At 39.3% G+C, this 20,725-nt stretch overlaps 1 protein-coding gene across 1 annotated transcript; it reads right to left on the bottom strand.

The window, feature by feature from the left end:
* Positions 1-2,662: 2,662 nt before the first annotated feature.
* Positions 2,663-11,140, bottom strand: LOC132985090 (elongation of very long chain fatty acids protein 4-like). The gene is made up of 7 exons (XM_061052251.1): positions 10,857-11,140; positions 8,887-8,972; positions 8,044-8,231; positions 7,223-7,303; positions 5,099-5,270; positions 4,812-4,939; positions 2,663-3,991 (listed from the first exon to the last, which is right to left on the bottom strand). Exons 2-7 carry the CDS (start codon positions 8,951-8,953, stop codon positions 3,710-3,712), a joined length of 918 nt encoding a protein of 305 aa, XP_060908234.1. The 5' UTR covers positions 8,954-8,972; positions 10,857-11,140; the 3' UTR covers positions 2,663-3,709.
* Positions 11,141-20,725: the final 9,585 nt, after the last annotated feature.

Here is a 20,725-nt window from a genome sequence, read left to right as displayed (position 1 = left end):
TTCGTCCAGCTGCCACATCCTCCTCCTCCTCCTCCTGACCCTCAGTCAAACTTTACTAGAGAGTCCAAGGCCGACTTCATGTGTCCACGACTTTTAAAAGATGGGCCACAGCTTTCTATGGAGAAAATTATTTAAAAAGCCAGAAGAAATGCACTTTCACTTAATGGTTTGAATTCTTACCGCAGAGCACCGTGAAGACTCGCTGACACAGGGCACCACCAGGCACTGCAGGGGCACTGACCATATGACGTATTAGAATGGTACGTCAAACCAGGAAGTGGACGTCCAACTACCACAATCTCCTTTCACTCCAAAATGTTAAATTAGCACAAACGCCAGTGTTGTCAACGGAGGTTGTAAGGCTCACAGTGAATACACATGTATACGAATAAGTAGCCTATATTTTAATAATTTAGTAGGCTAATAGGGATTTACATTTAAATAGCCTATTATTTGCTCGAAAGCATAAAAATATAAAATTGTTTACTCAGAGTTGAAGGCATGACTGGAATAAGCACATAGAAAGCCCCTACGGCGAAATTGCAGCCGGCACTTTATTTTTTAAACAAACATAAAAAAAATAAACACAAGCTGGGGGGGTGTAAGGTTATAAGATGTGTCAGCTGTCAGAGGACAGTTTAATAAGAAACACAATGGTGTTGCATGAGAATTGTATGGCACAGTGTTTGTAAATGTTTGACTTCTACACCAAGGACCTCCGTGACCGTCACTTGATCAGCGTGACCACCCGGACTCTTAACCGTGTTACTTCGACGCTTTTGATGTTTTTAAATGTGATATTTCAGGTTGTTTAACCTTGAGGCAATCACCTTTTCAATTTATTCTGTAGCCTATAATTTATTCAGTGATGCATACAGTTGGAACCACACAAATGTAGTGGCACTAGGCCTAAGTTAATTGCCTTGCAGACATTTGTTTTTGCCATTTTGTAATTCCTGTTTTTATGAAAACGTTTTTGTCTTGCATGATGATTCCTTGGTTTTTTTCATAAACCTTTTCATGTAGCCTACCTATATGTCAGTGATCACACTCCGTTTGGCTTCCCATCTCATCTCATATCTGTATATTTTTCGACCCACAAGTGACATGTCAAGGACGTCAGATCCAGCAGAGGGCGCTCCTCACTCATACAGCATATGCCCAATCTGTCACTCAAGCTGACTTGAGCCCATAAAACGCTGACTATTTGCACTATGTTAGGCTGAATGAGCTCCTTAGTCAAATAATTGTTAATGAGATGAGATGAGTGAATGCTGGGTTGGGTTTGTAGAGGTTTAACCCATTAAAAACCCACCCTTCACCCTGCAACAGAGTGCCGCCCTCAGAATCAAGGGTGGGTCAGTCACCTAAGATAACGACAGGTCTAAATATATATGTGCCACATAATCAAAGACAGGGACAGAGTCAAATGTTTTGGAAAACGCTTTGTTTTGTAGACTTAAAAAATTCTTCTGCATTTGGATGTGTTATCATACTTTAGAATGCTTGCAGTCAGCCAACAGCAATGTTAGCAGACAGGTGGACTAAGTGTAACTAGTTCCTGTAGCAGCAGGGATACAGGTTATAGTGACCTGTGTTAAATGCCTTTGATGGAAAAGCCTTGGCCCTTCTGCAATCCTCTTAGTCCCTGGCTTAGATCCCTGTCCCCGTGGAGGACATACTTCATCTCATCCCATCCAGTCCATCATTCACATTTGAACCCTTAGACCTTCCTCTACCTCTGCCCTCCTGCCATGAGTGCAAAGAGACAGGTGGTGGAGCGTCAGGATAAGATGGAAGACTCTGTACACGTAAAGTAAGGATGTGGAAAAGTTGCTAAGCATGGAAAAGCCCTGTGTGGCCCAGTATTAGGAGAAACAGAATGGGTGTTATCTGAGATCTTTGGACCACAGGAAAATGATTGTTAATGAATCATTTAAAGATGCCATTAGTGAGTCCACAATGTCTTTTATTGGATTGTTTGTCTCTAGCTAATGGAAAAATGGATGGCAAGTCAGGACAAAAAACATGGATAAAGAGAGTGGAAACAGCCTTAAACTAGGATTTTAAAAAATAAAAACATACAATTTGAAAGTTTCTTCCAAAAATAAGAATCTCATAATTGTAGATGTTTTTGTGCCAGAAGTGACCGTTGTTTTGTTCTATGTTTTTTCTAATAAAAGAATTAGACAAAAAAAAACACATTATCACAGCCTAATGTTAACTAATCCATACAGTTTGAAAGTTACTGTAGTGCCCTGATGGCAGATTAGTGGAGGCTTCTCTTCTCTCTGACCTGCTTTCTTGGGTAATTCACGGAGTGACGTGGAAATAAGCTCTTTTGGAGTTAAAGCCAATTTAACCCCAAAGATTAGGACAGATCTGTCTGGACAGGCCAAAGACACAACCTACCTCAGCCTCACTCACACACCTTTAAGAGCTATCTCCATCCTGCAGATCCCAACATGGAAGAGGGAGAGATGAAGGAAGGAAGGGATGAGGAGGCAGAGGAGATGGGGGATGGGAGGGCTATTCCCTTAAGATTAGGTTCCTTATGGGGGACATCTTGATCCTATATCTTAGGTACGACATTGCTTAACAGTAGAGTAGTTAACCTACAACTCCTTTACACCAGAACTAACAAAGACACACAGACGTGAACTGTGGGGGGGCTGACATTGTCTTTATTTCAGTTATATGTGCAGCCAAAAGCTGGGACACTTTCCTTTTTTAATAAGACAATGAATTCAACAATTGTTTTTTAAAAAAGCTTTTCAGGAAGACATTCCCTTCAGTCCTACATGGCAGTGAGACAACACTGAGCTGAACTTCAATCTCGTATTCTTGTACCTCAGCTACATCGCACAGCAAAAAATGAAATAAATCATGAGGACCCACAGAGACACATAATAAGAAAGATACCCACACATTTGCATACATTCTAAAAGGAACTACAGCCCCCCTCCCTCCAGGTTTTAATTCACATTGAATACAAATAAAAGTAGCTTGTTTCTCTGAGAATGCAGCAGTTATAACAGTTCGAAACAGCAGGGGTTGGTTGTTGTCGCAGAGTCATAACTATTTGAATACAATTGATGGCAGTCATGACAACATCATGAGTTGTCTTTCTAAATTCGTAAACAAAATGTCTCCCGTGATCCAAGACAAAAAACACCTTTGGTATAAATTTCTGCATGTTCTTTCTGTTGGTAATAGTTAAAATAAAACTCTCTTAGAGAACTAGAATATAAATAAGCATATTAAAGACTATTTAATCTTTCAGTTAAAACAATAGTGGTATCCAGAATACAAAAGTTGGAGAGGAATTTTGGTTGACAAGTTAATAGATGCTGAGCAGTTTGTAGTTCCTTCTAATATTTTGGTCCTTTGATGGTCCCAAACAGATTTGGACAGGAGAGCGCTGCTCCTACATGAACAGCATTCTGCTTTTCTTGATAATAAAAAAAACCTGTTATGGAAACAACCAACACCCTTCTCTTCCTCTCAAAAACCCTGACAGACACATCCACAAACACACACTGCTACCCTTTCCCCCTTTCAAAGTTGGTCACAAATTGCATCTTCCTTCTACATTACTGGCAGGGACGATGAAGCTTGTCTGGTTTGAACTTCTCTGTTTATCCCTCCCCACCCCTCCCTCGTTCTTTGACCCATTAAACAAACGTCCAAGCATACCCTCTTCCTCCTTTTACTCCCTCTTTGCTCTTCCTTTCTTTTGCCTCTTCCCGTTGTCCTCTACCTCTTCCACTTTGCTATGACCGTTTGTTACCACCGAGTTGCCGTTGGCAACAGGCTTGCCTCCTTTATGCGAGGAGGAGGGTTTGCGCCGGTAAGCATGGTAGTAGAAGTTGGCGAAAAGGATGATGAAGGTGACCGCATAGCCAATCAGAGCCCACTGCATCCAGTTAGGGAACGGACATCCTGTGTAGAGTGAGTAGCCTGCATGGCCAATGGTCACGTGGAACTGGATCTGTTGATCACAAAAATTTTACAAACATGATAAAATATACACAAAACCAAGCCAAAACATCCAGTAAAAATGTGACATACTGAGCAGAAGGTACAACATGAAACAATAAATTGGTCTGGTGACCATGTGTAATTTGAATCAGTTCACTTTGGCCTTGCATTAGTGTATCATTTCAAACACATTCTTAATAAAATACTATGAATAAATAAAGAACATCAATGAAGTAGACAGACAAACTCAAATTGTTCACAAATATCTAGTGCCTCAAAATAAACGATTGGTGTATTTTGCATCAAACTTGTGAATTTATAAAACATTTTTGTCTTTTTAAAGCTCCTGTGTGTAGCTTTTAGCTGGTTATGAATCAGACTAAAATAACTATGGGTGTCTTTTATGAGCTTCATACGAAAACCATCAGCATAAAGATGAATTATTTCTATATAGTTATAGTTTTGATGGCCTAAACCGCTGCAGCAGGGATGGTTTCAGATGACGTGATTAACAGCAGGCTACAAAAACAGCCTTTGCTGACATTTGTTCTACTAGCAAATATTCTCAATGAGTGATATATATGACTGTTAAAATTTAGCAGGATATTTTTCATCAGAAAACATGACTTGCATAGGGTTTAGGACAAAATCCACTCAAAGATTAAATGTATCACTTTGTTCACAGGAGGCTCACAAATCAAAATAAACCCAAAGTTCCTAACAGGAGCTTTAAGAAGTACATTTCCCCAATTTTAGATTTGAGAATTATAGCTATTACATGTCTGCATCATTTTTACAACAAACAGAAGTATAGTCAAAGTAAAACCTACCATTTGAATAATGGTGAGGTATTTCTTCCACCAGAGGTACTTCTGCATCTGAGGTCCCAAAGCTGCCAGACCATAGTAACCGTACATGAGGACATGGATGGAGGAGTTGATGGTTGCACCAAAGAATGCTGTGGAGAGTTACATTTAGATCAGATGCGATAGTGGCCATGTTATTTGGAAAAAGGCATGTCTGTAATTGGATGCCATAGCTTCATGAGTCAAATGTAAGCTACTTGATGAATTTAACGTCTTGATATTGTAGAATGTCAATTTCTGTTTCTACTCACATTGTCCACCAGGCACCCATTTGATGCCGATCCACCAGAGGATGAACATGGTGCAGTGATGGTAGACGTGAAGGAAGCTGACCTGGTTGAACTTTTTCCTCAGGATGAAGAAGACTGTGTCCAGAAACTCCACTCCTTTGGAGATGTAGTACCACCAGAGAGCAGATGCTATCTAAAGACAAGAAACAGGTTGGGGTGAGTAACTGCAGCTCTAACGCGACTGTATGCCATAACATCTTAAAAAGATGACATGTGAATCATAGACTGCATAAAACATGGACGTAGTCTGAGTGGTTTCTGAAGCGGCCATTTGAAGTCAAACTAAGGCAGCCACCATGTTTGAAATGTTACCTTCGGGCATTAATCCTCCTGGCAAACAGCTACAACATGCCCACCTGTCAGTCAAATCAGCCATGCCCATAATCATGCAAACTTATGAATAACTCTTAGCCTTAAAATAACGAGTAACAGATAACAGATGAGTAAGAGTTATAAAAACATTTCATCCATCATGCAATGCAGTGTCTAAGATAAAGAAATCAGTTATTCAGACCATACCAGTTTTTTTTTTAATCTTTATCTGTATCTTTAATTCTGCTGTAAAAATAGGCATTTTATTACGAGTGTAAATGGGACTTTCTCAGCTTTTGCAGCCGGCCTCAAGTGGTTACTGGAAGAACTGCACTGTTTTGGACGTCCAAATTGGCTCAACACTGGAGGTAGCTGCTTGCTGTGATTACACTTAACAGACATTACAGCATACACTTCTACAAATCACTGCAGCCACAGGTCCATTCGCCAATTCCACATGAAGGCCATGTCTCCTTGTTTAAATTTAAGAATTTTTAGAATAATTGGAAAATAAAAAAAGATAAATAGTTATTAAGCTGTTTTCAACTTTTTGTACACTAGAAAGATAAACGGCTAAGATTAGCATTCTTCCACTTTCTGTCTTCCATGAGGGCAGAGCAAAATGAACATATTTAATTAATCAGCTTCTTCATTATTGCATGCAAGACACCTTTTTCAATATTATAAAAAACAGCAGAGAGTAGTTTTTATCTTTTTAAACAAAGTAATGGTGAAAAGAATAAAAGTGATTGTTTTAGGCAAGCACATGAAAAACAAGGAAACGTAAAGCATCAAGGTTGATTGATATGATGTTGTAATATGGGCTGTATGAAGCAAGGACTTTAGTATCCCATATAAGGAATATTTGTACAACACACATAATATTAGCCCAACTCACAGTGATGGTTTATTTTGTTTTTAAAGATTTTTTGGGGGCTTTTATACCTTTCTTCAGAGACAGGACAGTGGATAGTCAGAAATCAGGGAGAGAGAGAGAGTGGGGAATGACATGCGGGAAGGGCCACTGGTCGGATTTGAACCAGGGCCACCCCGCCCGCTTTCAAAGACTTCAGCCTTTACATGGGGTGCTCGCAATAACCATTGGTCTACTGGTGCCCCACAGACATGTTTTTTTTTTAAATTATTGTGAATAAAAGATGCAACAAATAGCTGCTTGAAATGAATATTTCAGTTATGATTAGTTGTAAACGGATCGTTTATGATCTTATTAGATGGGAAAGGTTGACACTTAATGATTCCCCAGAAGAAATTTTGAGTTTAATAATAACATTTTAATAAACAAGATAGACAAGTTCAGAGATTTGAAACTCAAATATGCTGTAGATGTAAGAAATCCCTCCCTTTCCTACACTCCCCTCAGCCTGAGAAACAAGCACAGCGTACCCACATGGCTGCCCTTTAAGCCATGGCAAGTGTGGCATCATGCCAGTATGGAAGGCCTGAAGGTGGAGCTGTGGGTGGAGTCTTACAGCGGTGAGATCAATTACTCCGACCTATATGAGTGCAGGCCGCGCCCTCTTTGTCCTGAAACCACTAGATAAATTAACCTTTATCACAGTGTTTATTTTCTCCTTTAACCCCTGACTTAACTAAAGGCACTGATATATAGATGCAGTGATCTCCTTAACGTTAACAGCCGGATTACACCATCCGTATACTTCAACCAGTTCAGTACCTCGCTCACAGAGTGGTGTGACTCTATGTATTGGTATTGGGATGTTTCTGTGGATGTGCGTTTTGGTTGTAGCTTACCCTGACTTCATTAACATCTTTGGAGTCGCTGACAGGCTGACAGAGGTAGCTGTACCCGGCTGCTCTAGAGCCTAGTAGGAGCTGATGGAGAGAAAGAAAACATAAAGTCAGGGGGAGGTTGAAAGAAAAATGGCTGACATTTTATAACTCTGATTTGGTGGAAGCAATGACCGAAGTATTATCTGAACACCAGTTATCCCACTTTTTTTTTCTCTTGAACTGAGCAAGCAAACATTAACAGATTTTCTACAAAACCAGCAGATTTGAAAAAGAATTGAACGACATATCAGGCACTGGTCATTGCTAAAGTAAATACCATCCTCTGCTTTGCATATTGCAGTTTTTCAATGGTTGAATGTATTACAAAACACAAAGCACTCCTTCGTAATTGGCTGTAATAAAAGATTATTGAATGCACAACCACTTGTTAGATACTTAGAAATAATGTGTAGTCCAGATAAGATTTTTTTTTTTTAAAGTCAAACTTGCATGATTGTAACGTGACTGACCAAAGAGACAGCAATTTGATAGGGTTAAGTACTGATTTTGTACTTGTAAGGAGATATTATGTCCAATGAATGGGGACAGAAAGAACTATAGTCTACATGTTACATTGATGTGAGCTGAAAACACATTTTCTAGGGGGTGTTTGTTTTTTAGCAAAAAGCCTCCAGATATTCCATTTTGAACACGAGTAAACACTGGTATTGAAAGATGTTTTGAGGATCCATTGTATAATTGCCTCGTAATCCCCTTTTAAAGAAATACAAGTTATGTCGTAATACATGAAATAAATAATGCAACCGAAACTGTTTGCCCACCTCTTTGGCGATGTAGAAATTGAGCACCACCATGCTGAAGTTATACACTATAAGGGTCTTCCTGAGTGTATAGGGCTGGCGGTCCTGCATGTATCTAGGCCCCGCCCACAGGAAGAGCAGGTACAGACAGCTGATGGCCAGAGTTGGGAGGGGAGATGACATAAACGGCCAGTTCTGTACCCTCTTGTCTGAAGAAAAAAGGGTTTGTTTCATTGGTGTAAAGTTTGAGGTGATACAACAGAACCACAGTTCAGTACTCGTTACCACACATGGATAAATATGGTATTGCCCTTTACGTCGACTGTAAATATCATCCACAGACCCTCCCTCACAACCTTTACAACCAGTTGACACAAGTCAAGAGCTTTTTGCAGTTTTTGCCTTTTTGTTTCAGTTGATTTAATTGTTATGAGTAATGGTAACAATTTACTTAATAGCCTTATTGTGAAGGCATCGCACAGGAAGTCACTTAATGAAGTCACCACTTCATTAAGTTTCTTATAAGGCCCTCAGCTTGATTATTTTATCTTAACAATTCATTTGCAGCTGCAGCCTGCATTCAAAAGTTACTGCAAGAAACTACGTGTGGCTGCTTTCAGGTTCAACTCTGACTTGGTAGAGTTTGTTTTGTAGTTGTGCTCTCCCTGAATTTTCAAATGTAACAAATCATCAAATTCTAGAGAACGCAAGCTGACTTTTGGTAGAATTTCTGAAATGACAACAAATATAACACACAACATATATCTGATCATTTGGGTGACAAGAAGTACAATGGACATTCAGTATTCCTGCATCTGAAGTAGCAAACTGTTGCACAGAAACAAGTGACGGTAAAGATCTTACCTGCTATAGAAAGGCTCCATTTGTAAAATTCTACAGTGTCGTTCACAAAATGTGTTACAACCTCCATGGCTCTGGTCTTGATTACACTGTGTGAGGGAGAGGGAAGGAGAGAGAGAGAGAGAGAGAGAGAGAGAGGGGCAAGAGAATGCAAGTCAGTCAGACCCACCCAACAGAAAATTACAGGCCATGCGTATCCTTTTAATGTAACTAGTAGCACGAGGAGCTGCTCCACATAATCACTGTGTGTATCAAGTATGTTGCACTCTTGTAAACTAGTGATCCCTGCCATGGTTAGCTTGCATATGTTGATGGTTAGCCTACATTTGTTAAGAAAAGTTAGCCTGGACCAAACTCTAAGACAAAATCTTTTAGCATCCTCTTAAAGTTGAGGTTTTAGATCTTGCCAGATAGGTGAAAAACAAGGGCTTTTTAGACAATTAGCCGTGTCAAAAATCCAATGCTTATCAGGGCCATTCAGCTCAATATACTGTAAGTGCAAGGAAAGTTTTTCCATTAGACTTTCCCCCGTTTTGACGTTGCTGTAAACATCCAAAAAGAGCACATTAGCACCTCTCTTCACTTGCCATTTCAAACTGTACAGAAACATTATCCTCCATGTGATTCTAATACACTCTGCATTGATTCTTATGATTGCTAGTCAGAAAACGAGCGTTGGAGATCATTTTCAGAAATAAGATGGAGGATATTAGGTAGCCTAAATCTTTTTCTTCTGCATTCCTAACGTAACCCTCCCTCACAGACAAGAAGATATCAGATTAAAGAGATGTAGCTCGATAAGAAGATATGTGTAATAAAAGCTCTATTCATCTCTGTTAACCTTCTTCAGCCTATGACACAAAGAAAACCAGACTTAAAGTTGGTAATAATTCAAGGAAATGTGCATCTCACTGACTGTAAGTAAGCAGCATTACATAACAAGAATGTGTTATCCATCTGGGAGCCGAGAGAAGGTGTCTCTATAATGATCTATAATTAATCCTATGCGTCTGATCAGATGCCCTTTAAATAATAAATCACTATGTGTACAGTGACGAGAACATGCCCACCAATGAGTGTTGATTAGTAGGAAAGAGTATTTAAAGTAATATTCCACGAGTGGTAAAAAAAAAAAATAATAATCAGCAGGAAGGACGATCTTTTGCAGGATTTCACATGCTAGGACACAAACGCCTCATGGTTAGATTAGATGCAGTGGGCCGCGGAGGGAAATGAGATAGAGAGGGTTAACCGGGTCTGTGCGCACACAAAAAGACAGGGGCGCATGTGTCAGCAGGTTTCGCCCAAGAGGCTTAAATTCAATTGATCTACGAGCTTAGATGTAGGCCTAAGTACAAATGCCCAACGACCCACAAGCCTGCCCGATGGTTATCTCCCTACATGTGAAATGACACACACACACACACACACACACACACACACACACACACACACACACACACACACACACACACAAAAAGCCTTGATCAGAAATTAAACGGAGAATAAAGCTTGTACTTCTTTTTTTATATATATATATTAACGCGCTTATTGTGTTTTAAAAAAAAAAATACTACCTCTCAAAAAGTTGTTTATTTTCAGAAAAAGGGAAACTCTTGGAAGTGCAATGACATAATTTACACAACTTTTAATTCAGGGATTTAAAGGCAGGCTAAATTAAACACCCTGTAGGCTACGGGTTTGTGGCTACAGGCTTAACAGGTGGGTGGGTAAGCTTCTGAAGCTAACGAGTGTTAACATTAGCTACCAAACTAAAAATATATGTAATGAAAAGTGAGGTGTACCCACTGAAAGTTGACATGCCGTGGACAAAGGAATTAGCGCTTTTCCACTAACGCCACAAATTAATCCATAAATATTCCCTAAAACTTGGTGTTAACTGGTTTTAAATGTGAATGCAGGGAAAGCACGTACAATAAATACAGACACACAACAACGTCGCTGTTACTTACGTCCTCGATATTTAAGAGCGTGTAATGACATCCGGTGCAATTTGATGCCCAACTCCTTTCAGTAACTGCTTCGCTTTTTCTCCTGGCGTTACTGCTCTTTAGTTTCTACACCGCGACGCTTAACGCTACAGTTCGACATTAAACAGCAATTTGGCAAGAAACTAGACAAGGCAAGAGTAAAAATCTATGATTAAGATTGGCCAATTATGCATTCAAGTCCGTGCCGGCCGCTCAGCTCATCATCTTCTTGCAATCTCCTAGACACCGAGAAGCCAGACAGCATTGCGCATGCGCGGATTCACCCTTGGCGTCTCGTGTGTGAGTGCGCGCGCGCATCCGTCATTAGCTCATCCTGGCCGTTTTCCTCATAGACTGTGTTTTCCTCAATAAGAAATCACTTTCGTCTGACTAATTCTCAATACCTTATTCTTTTTTATTATTATTATTATTATTTTTTTTTACATTTTTTTTACCCTTAAATGTTAAACTGACATATTATCCAACAAAATCACGGATCAAAAAACTAAATAACGACATAGGATAGCCTACATTATAACAAATTCAACTTTTGCGAATTAATAAAGGTGGCACGAACGGTTGTTTTTTTGTCAAAAAAAACCTAAATGTTTCCTATTTTCGACATCTATTTAGTTTGTGAATGCAGCAGGTATCCCCCTCTGTCGTCTCTGCCTCTGTTACTCCAGTAGATGGAGCTGTCATGCTATCATTGAATGCTCTCTTCGCCTGCCCTCCCTTATACACCACTCCTCGCACTCCTGCAGGATAAAGTACGAGGTTTCTTTGAAGGAAGTCTCCCTTATACAGGCCTGTAGTCAAACAGTAAGTCACATCCAAAATTAATCCTCAGATATCCTGCGGAGGTGGCCTTCATATTGCAATATCTGATCCAGTTTATTAGATAGCCTATATAATTGAGGATATACAGCCACAGTAGGTCTAAAAGTAGGCCTTTAGTCTACCTTAAGTCCAGATCTAAAAATCAAGTGAAATAAAAGGTTTCATGTAGGCTTACATCTCGGGTGTTAAGCATAAAGGTTACAGCATGTTTTGGACTTTGCCCTCTAATTCAATTCGGAAAGGCTGTTTACTCAGCATTTTCCCTTGTAAATATGGGTTTATATGGATTTACTCTTACTATTACTTACCATGAAGATGCCTTACCTGGCAGATCCAGCTGCACTGTTTTAAATGCACCCAAATAGCCTATAAAAGAGCTGCTCTTAACAAAATAATGACTGAGATAAAAAGAAAGGGAGGGAGAGAAAGAAGGTGTGTCTGTGTGTAGGGCCTAAAGGAAACATTTGGCCCGTAAGACAATGTGCTGGTGTTTCATTTGAAGACATGTTTCTAATTTCCACATAAAAAAAAACAAACTAATTAGTGTTACGCTGAGGAACCACATTTTGTGTGTTTGTGCATAAAATATAGGCTAATATAAAAAAAGACGTAATTCATGCTAGACACCAACCCTAACCCATTGTGAATACCTATCTACAACTTATCTTAGTTTGCTGTATTCCCAATAATTTTGTGAGCAAAATGGAGAGACAGTATGAATTACTGTCTGAATAATTGGCATGAATATAAATAGCTGGCATGAAGATTCAGTGGTAAATTCTGCATGCACATTCCAAACTAAACTAAACGATGTAACTGTAGTTTTTACTGGCAAAATGTATTCCGCATTTGTCTTGATGGTTCAGTTCATTTCTGCTATTGAACTCTATAGTATTCATAGTGCTTGCAGCTTGTTTTGCTCGGGCAACACAAAACCTCTTACTTTATGAAACTGACCATCTTGGGAGCATCCTATCGTGCAGGTGTTGAGCATTTGTTCGTTTGGAGGTTCACCATTTTATGTGGCTTGTTACACTCTATTGATGTACAGTAAATTAACAAGCTAACCTGCTTGACTGATGAATGAACATATCTCCAATCAGTCTCCAATCAACATGACATCAAGACATAGATGAAGTGAAAGATTTCATAGTGAACAAAGTGTGTTATCACTTTAAAAATATACAATAGGAACAACCTAAAACAACATATTACAATAATAGAAAGTGATAGGACCTAAAAAAAAAAAAACAGATCTGCATCATTACAAAGCAGTTCTTTGTGTCAAGATTCTAGTTCAAATTTGTAAAAGTTAGTAAGACTTAAGTTGTCACAAGTGTAATAAGGGAAGGATGTTCTCATTTGTAGGGTGTATTACATGTTTTTTTTAAACAAGGCAATCTACCTTTCGGTATAATTGTATCTGAATGTGCTCTTCTGTGCGTCAGTGTGGTTGTAGAGTCATGTGTTGGTGACTGAACTTCCTGTTATTACTATTTTTTTCTTCATCTGAGTTCTGTCTTTTCTTTTTCTTTCTCCTTTGACATTTCAATAAGCAGATCCTTTTTTTTAATCATCTACAACCACATCAACAACGGCCTCTTGAAATCATCATCATCATGAATATTCTCATCAACATCAACAGCACCATCAATATCATCATTAGACATTAATGTCATTAAGTGGGTAGGTGTTCATGAAAGACCTGGTGTCTTTCGTTGTTTATTAAAGGTAGAAAGGGACTCTGTGGATCGAAGAGAGTTTGGTAACTTATTCCACCACAGGGGGGACTGAAGAGTCTAGCTAAAGCCTTTGGGTCCTGTTCTGAAGGTGGACCAGAGCGTTCTTGTTGCTATTTTGTAGGCCAGCAGCAGGGTTTTGATATACAGCAGGGAAATAAGAGTGACATGCTGTTTTGGGTTGGTTGAAGACCATTCACACCGCTGCGTTTTGTATTATCTGCAGAGGTTTGAAATGAGGTGCAGTAGTCAATATGTAATATTACGAGAGCCTGTACCAGGAGCTGTGTATCATGCTGGGTTCTGATCTTCCTGATATTGTACATGGCCTGTCAACATGACTAAGGAGTTAAGGCCACATTAACCTTAAAGGTTAGCTGGTCATCAATCATGACACCTGGGTTCCAGGCAGACTTTGTGAGTATAAGTTTGGTTGGTCCATTATACAGCTTGTAAAGTCAGTCTCTGTAAATCCTACACTCGTTATAACTCTTTATGGACTTCACATTTCGTTCTACATCTGGTGGTACTATTTTCAAAATGGTATTTTACTTTCAATTCTTTTTTTTGCATCTATCAGAAATATATTAGCTCATGATTTATGCTGGAACACACTGCACACAAACCACCAAGAAATGTCCTTCTGTATGGCACATTCACGGCCAACCACCTGGGAAGAAACGTTTTCCACATACCTCTGGAGCGCTGCACTCTCTGCTGTAAAAACAGCCTTTTGGGGAAATACCACATTTTCCGAACCATTCCCCCATAGTAAGGCGGTAATTTCTGTCTCACAGGCCTGTTATTGGGATAATTGGGAGGTCAGAATTTTGCAATATGCAGTGTCTGTTTGCACATGCAGAAAAATTCATACAACAGTGCAAAACCCATACATCCACTGGTGGAGGTTTGTGTGAAATTTAATGATGTGTGAGAGGAGTTGCACCGATAGGAGTAACTCAGTCAAGATGTATTTGCGTGGTCTGTCTCTGTTTCAGCATGTGCGGCCAGGAAATTACAGGCTTAAGGAGATTTGGCTCTGATATATATACTTACTATTGTCAATGGTTTCTCTGCTTGTAGGTACTGCAGGTGTGTATGTGTGACATTTCTCCTGATATATATCCATGAATGCACAATCCTCATGCACTTATTATGATTATACTGTTGGTGTTTTTGTCTCAGGTTAGAAACAGTGGCTTAAACAATAATCATGTGCAGAAAAGTGCAGCAATTTCCCCTTAAATGGCTCAATTCTACTTTAATTAGTGCTCCTGGCCTCGCAACAGGTTCTCCATTGCATCTGATTTCACAGTTTCTGTGTTATCTGGATCAAGTCCATATCCGTCGGAGTTTGTACATATGGTTTTAATTTGGCATATGCATCAGGCTGAGATGTAACTGGCTTCATTCAGGAGCTGATCCCTCTCCGTCTGTAGTGGCTCACAAGATGTGCCATATTAAGGCTAACTGGGCTTCTTAACTGGTGGTTCCCATGAAAATAGGATTCAACACACACTGTATATGCTCTAGATGTGTACACACACATACAAAGTGTTGTATCCTTATCTGACCTCTGTGTAAGATAAACCCTTCCCCTTCCCCTTCCCCTTCCCCGTGTGTGGACCAAAGTGCCCACAGCATGCCATGCAGAAAGTACCTCATACTGTTACTATTATAATTCTTTTTTTTTTCCTTTTTTTGCCCATGCCCATTAATTTTTCCCTTCTTGTCTAAGCCCAAACCTCCTGTTCCAGTCATACAGTTTTTACTAGTTCTGTTCTTCACCCATTCATCGTGTCATGCTTCTCTCTCTCTTCTCATAACCAATTTCATTCATCATCGTCTTTCTGAAGAAGTTTCCCTTCTGTTTTTCTTCTCCTGCATGTCACATGTCCACTCTTTGCTTTTTGCACGGCCACACACATACATTGTTGAATCTCTATTTATACAGGGCTGGCAGAGGTGCAGCAACGCCCTGTTTACACTTATACTGAAAATTAAATATAATATTGCAGGATAACAGGAACAGACATAAACAAAACAAACTGATAAACAAACAGGATCAGTTTGAGCAGTTACAGGGGGGTATTGGATGGAAATCGTATTTTAAAATTACAGAGGGGTGTAAGTGCTTACATTTTCGGAGGGTTTGTAAATAATTCCAGTAAAGTAATCTTAATTGGTTCCTGAAGCACAAGTGAATCATTGCAGAAAGTTGAATATGAACCACATTTTCAGAGTAGTAAAGATGAGATATAAGAAGGTAATTTTCTGATAAGGGAACCTTAAAAACAATAATAAAGAACAGCAATAATTACATCCGGCATGCAGGAAAAACCAACAGGGCCTATTGTATTGAATTTCCCCTTTTAGGACTAATAAAGCACTTCATCTTCATTTAAAATGATAACATAATTATCTCCAACCATGAATCTAAGAGCAGAATTGTTCACAGATTTTAGTGTGGCGGCAGAACTAACTACTTCAGTAATCTTTTCTTGGAAAGAAATTAATTATATTTACAAAAGATTAAATCCAAGGGGTTATCTAGCTAAACCCTCTCAACAAAAAAACAGGTCAAACTTTATCTGTTATCATGTATGATCTGTATATATTATGTGAATAAATGGTAAACTTGGAAGGAACAAAAATGAATCCCTGTGGCACACTCTTAGCTGGCAGAGCTCAAGATTCAGATCCAGATGTTCTTATTCTCCCACAGTGATGTCTGTCTGATGTCCGTGATGTTACACAACAACTACCAGCTCTAACAGGATAGTGAATAAGTGCAGAGGCCTGACACTCCTCAGTGTGTGGTTATTCATAGAGGGCTGATCAAGGTGAAAACTCAAAGTATGACAAAGTTGCTACAACAGTCTAAAGTATTGTTGTGCATCAGGTGTGACACTTTTCAGATGTTTGCAGAGCACACAAGAAGAATAAATTGAAGTGATTTAGCTTCTGTAATGATTGGAACACCAACAATGTGATCCTACAGAGAATTATCAGCCAAACCGGCAGCATCACTTGATTGGAGTGTTCCTGTTGAGTTTCAGCTCATTAGCTGTCTAGTTAAAACTGTAATGATTTGGTCCATTCTCCCTGCTTTAATAGCATTGTTATTGGCAGTTTTTTCAACTCCAATAACCTACACTAGAGGTGAAACCAGATGATTGATAGTCACAGTTTGGGACAAGATTGTAAATATAGTGGTGCAGTGCATACCACTCAGTGCATACCACTCTACCATTGAGCCACTGCAGCCCCTGTGGCTCAGTAGAGTCTGTTGTCTCTCAACTGTGAGGTTGGGAGCTCAACCCCCTGTCAAAAAAAACCAAAGATAAAAACCTGTAAATAGAGATCAATATGCACAATAAGGACATCTCTTTGAAGTGCATGTTTGTGTGTTCAACATTTTTTCTACTGAAAGGTAAAAAAAAATGCAATGAAAAGTGAGTTGTCTGAATACATAGCTGACAGATTATATGTAACCAGAGCTGCAGCTTTAACCAGTTGTTAAGATCATTACTGCAGATAGTGTATAAAGGAAAGAGATTATATGGTCTACTATAATATTTTCTTGACCTGTAGTACAACATGTCAGTCACACATGGGCGCAAACCACAGACAGAAACCAGACGCAGACCTCAGGGTGGTTTCTCTATGGGGGAGCGGACCGTGCAGGGCTGCTTGGTCTGCTGGTGAAATGTGAGTCTCAGCTCTAAGCCGTAGCCTCTGTTAAAAAAAACCAACAACATTCTTTGTCCTGACTTCAGCCATACTTAAACCTGCACAGAGATACTAAAAACTGTTGTGTTGCGGTAATATCTGATTTATCTGTTTGTTTCTGTTTTGTTTATTATTATTCACAATGTAATATATTCTCCTTAAGCCTGTGACGTCATTCCGTTTGCTTCACAAGACCCCAATAACCTCTATGACCAAACCCCACTTGTAAAAATGCTCTTCATTTTCAACCACCTACGTTATAACAAAAGTGTTTTTGCACAGTGTGTAATAGGCTTTTACAAGCTCCTCAGTACTACTTTACAGCCTCCTACATTGTGATGAATGTGTGTTTTTATTGTGAACAGTGTTGTTATATGTCTGAACCAGTTTGATCATATTTTGAAGGAAACTATTTTCCTCTTTAGAATACAATTTTTTGTTCCCTTACGTGGCCTTTCTTCAGGAAATCTAATTCTCAGGACTTTTCCTACATAGCACGCAAGGCAGCCACTTCTTTTGATTACATTGTATCATATTTGCCATGGTGCATAGATGGTGAGATGTAAATCCATAGACTGCACAAAACAAGAGTTTTTAAGTTAGTTTTAGTGCAACAAGAAGTTTATGGTGCAGCCAACAGAGAGAGTCTTTAACTGTGGCAGCGAAAGTCAACATGAGCTACATCCAGCACATTGTGGTCACTAATTATATTCTCATCTGGTTCAGGACCAGGCTCTGCCATAAGTCCCGTAACTAGGACTTGGACAGATATGCAGATAGGCTACACTGCCATAAGCTTTATTTTCTTCCCTTTTTCTTTGTTTTAAAAAAGCTTTCTCTAACGCTACGTGAAGAAATACAAAAAGCTCTTTAAAAGCTCACAGTTTTATGAAATGTTATTCACAATGTAATTTATAGCTAAAGCTAGCTGTGTTGACGAGTGATATGTCGTTTTAAGGTTTTAGAGATTTTAAGGTAGTTTAAGGTACAGCCAATGCCTACAAAAAAGCCTGATGAAGGTATGATGCATTGCTGTTCCTGTTTGGTTTGATGATTTTAACATGGCCTTTGAGTTGGCTTGATACTGTCTGACACTGTTTAGCCCTGCCTAAAAAGAAATAGTGTTTTAATTCAGTTTTCCTTGAGCATAGAGTTTACTACTTGCAAACCCAGATACTATACAAGTGCTTTATTAATCTTCATTCAGTTATATGTAGAAATTAAGTTTTTTTTTGTCTCTCATTTGGGACTAAAATTCTAAATTCTATCCATTTTTAATATCTGGTACAGATGTACTTTTTCCATAATCAGAGGATCACTCAAGCAGCCGTGACAACCCCTAACTTTATCACTACTACAAAGTCATGTTTTGATATACTGGGCAGTTCTGTCTGGTCTCCAAGTAAGCATATAGTCTGGCCAGTTAGATACTGTTAAATCTAAACACTTCCCTATGTATTCTAATACTTTTCCTCCAAAGCAGGCAATCCAGTATACACTCCCACATTGCATGAAAAAATGTTTCTGTTTCCACCTGACATTTCCATCGTAGACTTTCAGTCAGCCAGCCCTTCCTGTGAAGACTTTGCTTTTAAAATATTTAATAATCTCTTGTCTGGGTTTTCACAGGCGGAGAAGTATTATCTATCACATTTAAACTGTCCATTTGAAAATTGGTGGAGTGTCAGTTTCTTTTTGAATTGTGTTCCCAATAACTCAATATTTAATTCTCCTTCCTTTTCAGAGATGTTGCTGGTGTCGACTCACCTCCACCAGGACCCTGCAAACGACAACTGTAAGTGAAAAAAATGCCTTCTTTGCTATTCTAAAATGCAGCACATCTCATAATGACATCTCTGAGCATACTTAGCGTCTTATATTAGTATGTAGTATGGAATTGGGACAGTATTAGTTCCAGGTAGGCCCTTGCAGGTATAGCAGTCGGTAGTTAATCCTCTGCCCCAGAGAGCTCAAAGCCTCTCAGCACTGTCACGTTCTGTTAATGTTAATCTGAACTGGATGCACTGCCAAGGGTTTGACCCACTGCCTACGACCCTGCTATAGCCGAGGTCGGGCTCTGACGTCACACAGAGAGGCGGGGTGACCTGTGCCAGTGTGCTGCACTTTGGGAATTACTGCCAATTACCTGCGCCTGAAATGCCAACGACCTGTGGTAACACCTGAAACACACACACACACACACACACACACACACACACACACACACACACACACACACACACACAGTGTTTGCAGTTTTTGGGTGTGTAATTTAATCTTAATCTTCATTAAAGATCTTGACTTGCTTTACAAACAAAGATAGAGATGACTTTTTTTTTATAACTGCACAAGATTTGTCAACTTATTTTGTGTTGGACGATAAAAAGATTCAAGAAGAGAGGAAAGCTCTTCTTTGTGGGGAAACATGCAGCCCTTGCATCTTTGTACGAAACAAGGCAGCCGTTCTGCAAATGTCTGCACCAAAGAGGCAAATTTGGAACAGTTGTTTTCAGGAAGGCATTTAGTCTTTTGTGTGGGTCTTTTTCAAGAAATTACAGTCGGTACACAGAATAGACCCGGAATGTTGGAATAGGCTGACTTTGAATAGAGACTGTTTGCCAATTCATCGAGTTCACTCACCATGAAAGAGCCAGTGGGTTGTTATGATAAATGATGATAAGCTTTATAATATGTCCAACATATTACAAATAGACTTGATACAATAGAAAAAGGCTGGACATGTGTTCCACTATAATGTGCCTAAAGAACTTGGGTTACAGTACATAACCTTCAGTTATATTGTGTCTCATAGTTCACAGTGTCCCAAATAAAACAATCGTTTAGCGTGTACCCGACTTTTATGAACAAACCAGACATGTTTTATGTGTCTGAAACATTTTTATAAACCACCTGGGTCCTCCATGACAAGCTATGACTACTCCTCGGAGGCAACCAGCAATTTCACTGTCCCTAGACACTGGGGTTGCCCAAAATTCACCAAAATTGACCTAAAATTACCATAGATCACAAGTGCCTGTGTCTGGAAATGGTAGAATAGGCTGATTATAGCATATTGTTATCTTCATCGAGGTAAGCTGCCATTTAGAAGGAACTCGTGGAGATAGTAGTAGAGACGTGCTGGAGAAGAGAGATCAAGGAAGGTGTCGAGGAAATTATTAAGACTTCACTCCATACAATAAGACTCAGTTGACACAGATGGCTTACGTTGATGAAAGTTCATACATAAGAAGAATACTCATGAGGAGACAGGATTCAACATCACACTTCTGTACTCGTGTCTTGCTCAATCACATCTGCAGAACTTTTTGAGCAGACAATAAGTCTACCAAACATCCTTGCAGATATCAGGAAAAACAGAAGACACTCTCTAAGCTGTCCTTGGTGTTCTAATAACAACTGAACTCTGTCAGGTCTGACTGACACTAGAGAACAGTGAATAAACCTAATGACATCTGTACATTATAATCTAAATAACTACAGAAATTCCACCACAGAAGGGGACAAGGAAGTTAAACCAAA

Source organism: Labrus mixtus, chromosome 12 (assembly GCF_963584025.1).
Source record: "Labrus mixtus chromosome 12, fLabMix1.1, whole genome shotgun sequence".
In the NCBI taxonomy this organism is placed as follows: domain Eukaryota; kingdom Metazoa; phylum Chordata; class Actinopteri; order Labriformes; family Labridae; genus Labrus; species Labrus mixtus.
Note: the sequence above shows the minus strand (reverse complement) of the source record. Positions and strands in the feature narration are given on the sequence as shown.